General features: G+C 34.5%; 1 protein-coding gene across 1 annotated transcript; it reads right to left on the bottom strand.

Moving 5' to 3' along the window:
* Positions 1-587: 587 nt before the first annotated feature.
* On the bottom strand, positions 588-740 carry Tsp_01847a (putative inositol transporter 2; the record flags this gene model as incomplete). Its single annotated transcript, XM_003377608.1, has 1 exon — positions 588-740. A coding segment is annotated over one exon (153 nt), but the record flags the coding sequence as incomplete, so codon positions are not given.
* Positions 741-1,235: the final 495 nt, after the last annotated feature.

Below are 1,235 nucleotides of genomic sequence, written 5' to 3'. Positions count from 1 at the left end.
CTGTGGTGGATTCTCCCTGAATGTAATTCTTGCCTTCGCATCTTATGAAACCTCGCTCCTCTTATCATACAGCACTGATTTACATTTGATGGATGCGATGTGTGCTTGTCTCTCTTTGGACATTCTTTATGAACCTTCTCTTTCCAGTTTGCCAATTGAAATACTGTACATAGATGCATTTTCCTTATTAATTATCCTTATGTGATTTTATTTTTGAACACACTTTAATTTGATGATGGATTGCTTTTTAGTTTTCCTCGCCTTATCAGCTTTATTTCTTCTTTATGCTTTATATTCTGTGGTCATGTAAGATGCTCTGTCTGCTGTAATTTTATCATTAACGTGAAATGCTACTGTATTTATTTCACTGACAACATTTAATCTGTGGTGCATCGAATTGGCTGGCAACAATTAAATTAATGCTTGTACATTCATACAATCTTTTTTCCTATTGTTCTGGGACTGGTGACTCAATTGCACATATGGTGAATCGACTGGCTTGAACAATCATACTTAAAACAACACCTTAAAATTGAAAATATTATATGCAGCGAATCAACTTATTTAATAATCAAATTTGGCGCTACCTATGGTACTTCCAAGTAAGACTTTTCTGCGTCCAACTCTTTCAACGAGATATATTCCAAAAATGTGCAAAAAAAATTGAACCCTGAATCAACTGCTGCCATCCAAATACCCATGGTGCGGCTTCGGACACCACCCATTTGAACAATCAAGCACTGTAATACCTAAACATTTTAAATAGTCTGATTAAAATTGTTGGAAACAACTTCTTTTCAAAGTTGATACGTACATTACGGTGTTAATTCCGAACTGCTGTTGCACCATTTGCGACTGACATCCATTTACAAACGCTTTGCTAGTTTCTTACTTTTTATCATTGCAATATGACCACATTTTTCATTTCCTATGGACAATGCTTAACTATTACTTACTTAGGACATGGACTTCTTTTTCTGATGGCTTTATGACATCTTTAATTTGTCCAACGTCGTTAACCTATGTACAGCTGTGTCAGCGCTGCTATGACTACTATTGTCAAATGCAGTGATTCTCAACTTTTCTCGACTGCGACCTATCTACTTGTATTGTGTATTATATAAGGCGAGGTGCTTAAACAATAATATATTATTTTTATACTTTTTATTTTTTTTAATGAATACCACCTAACTCACACTTTATAACTTTATTAGTTAAATGCACAACGATGTGCA

Source organism: Trichinella spiralis (assembly GCF_000181795.1).
Source record: "Trichinella spiralis strain ISS 195 chromosome Unknown Scfld4, whole genome shotgun sequence".
Taxonomy (NCBI): Eukaryota; Metazoa; Nematoda; class Enoplea; order Trichinellida; family Trichinellidae; genus Trichinella; species Trichinella spiralis.
This window is presented reverse-complemented; position numbering and strand designations above follow the sequence as displayed.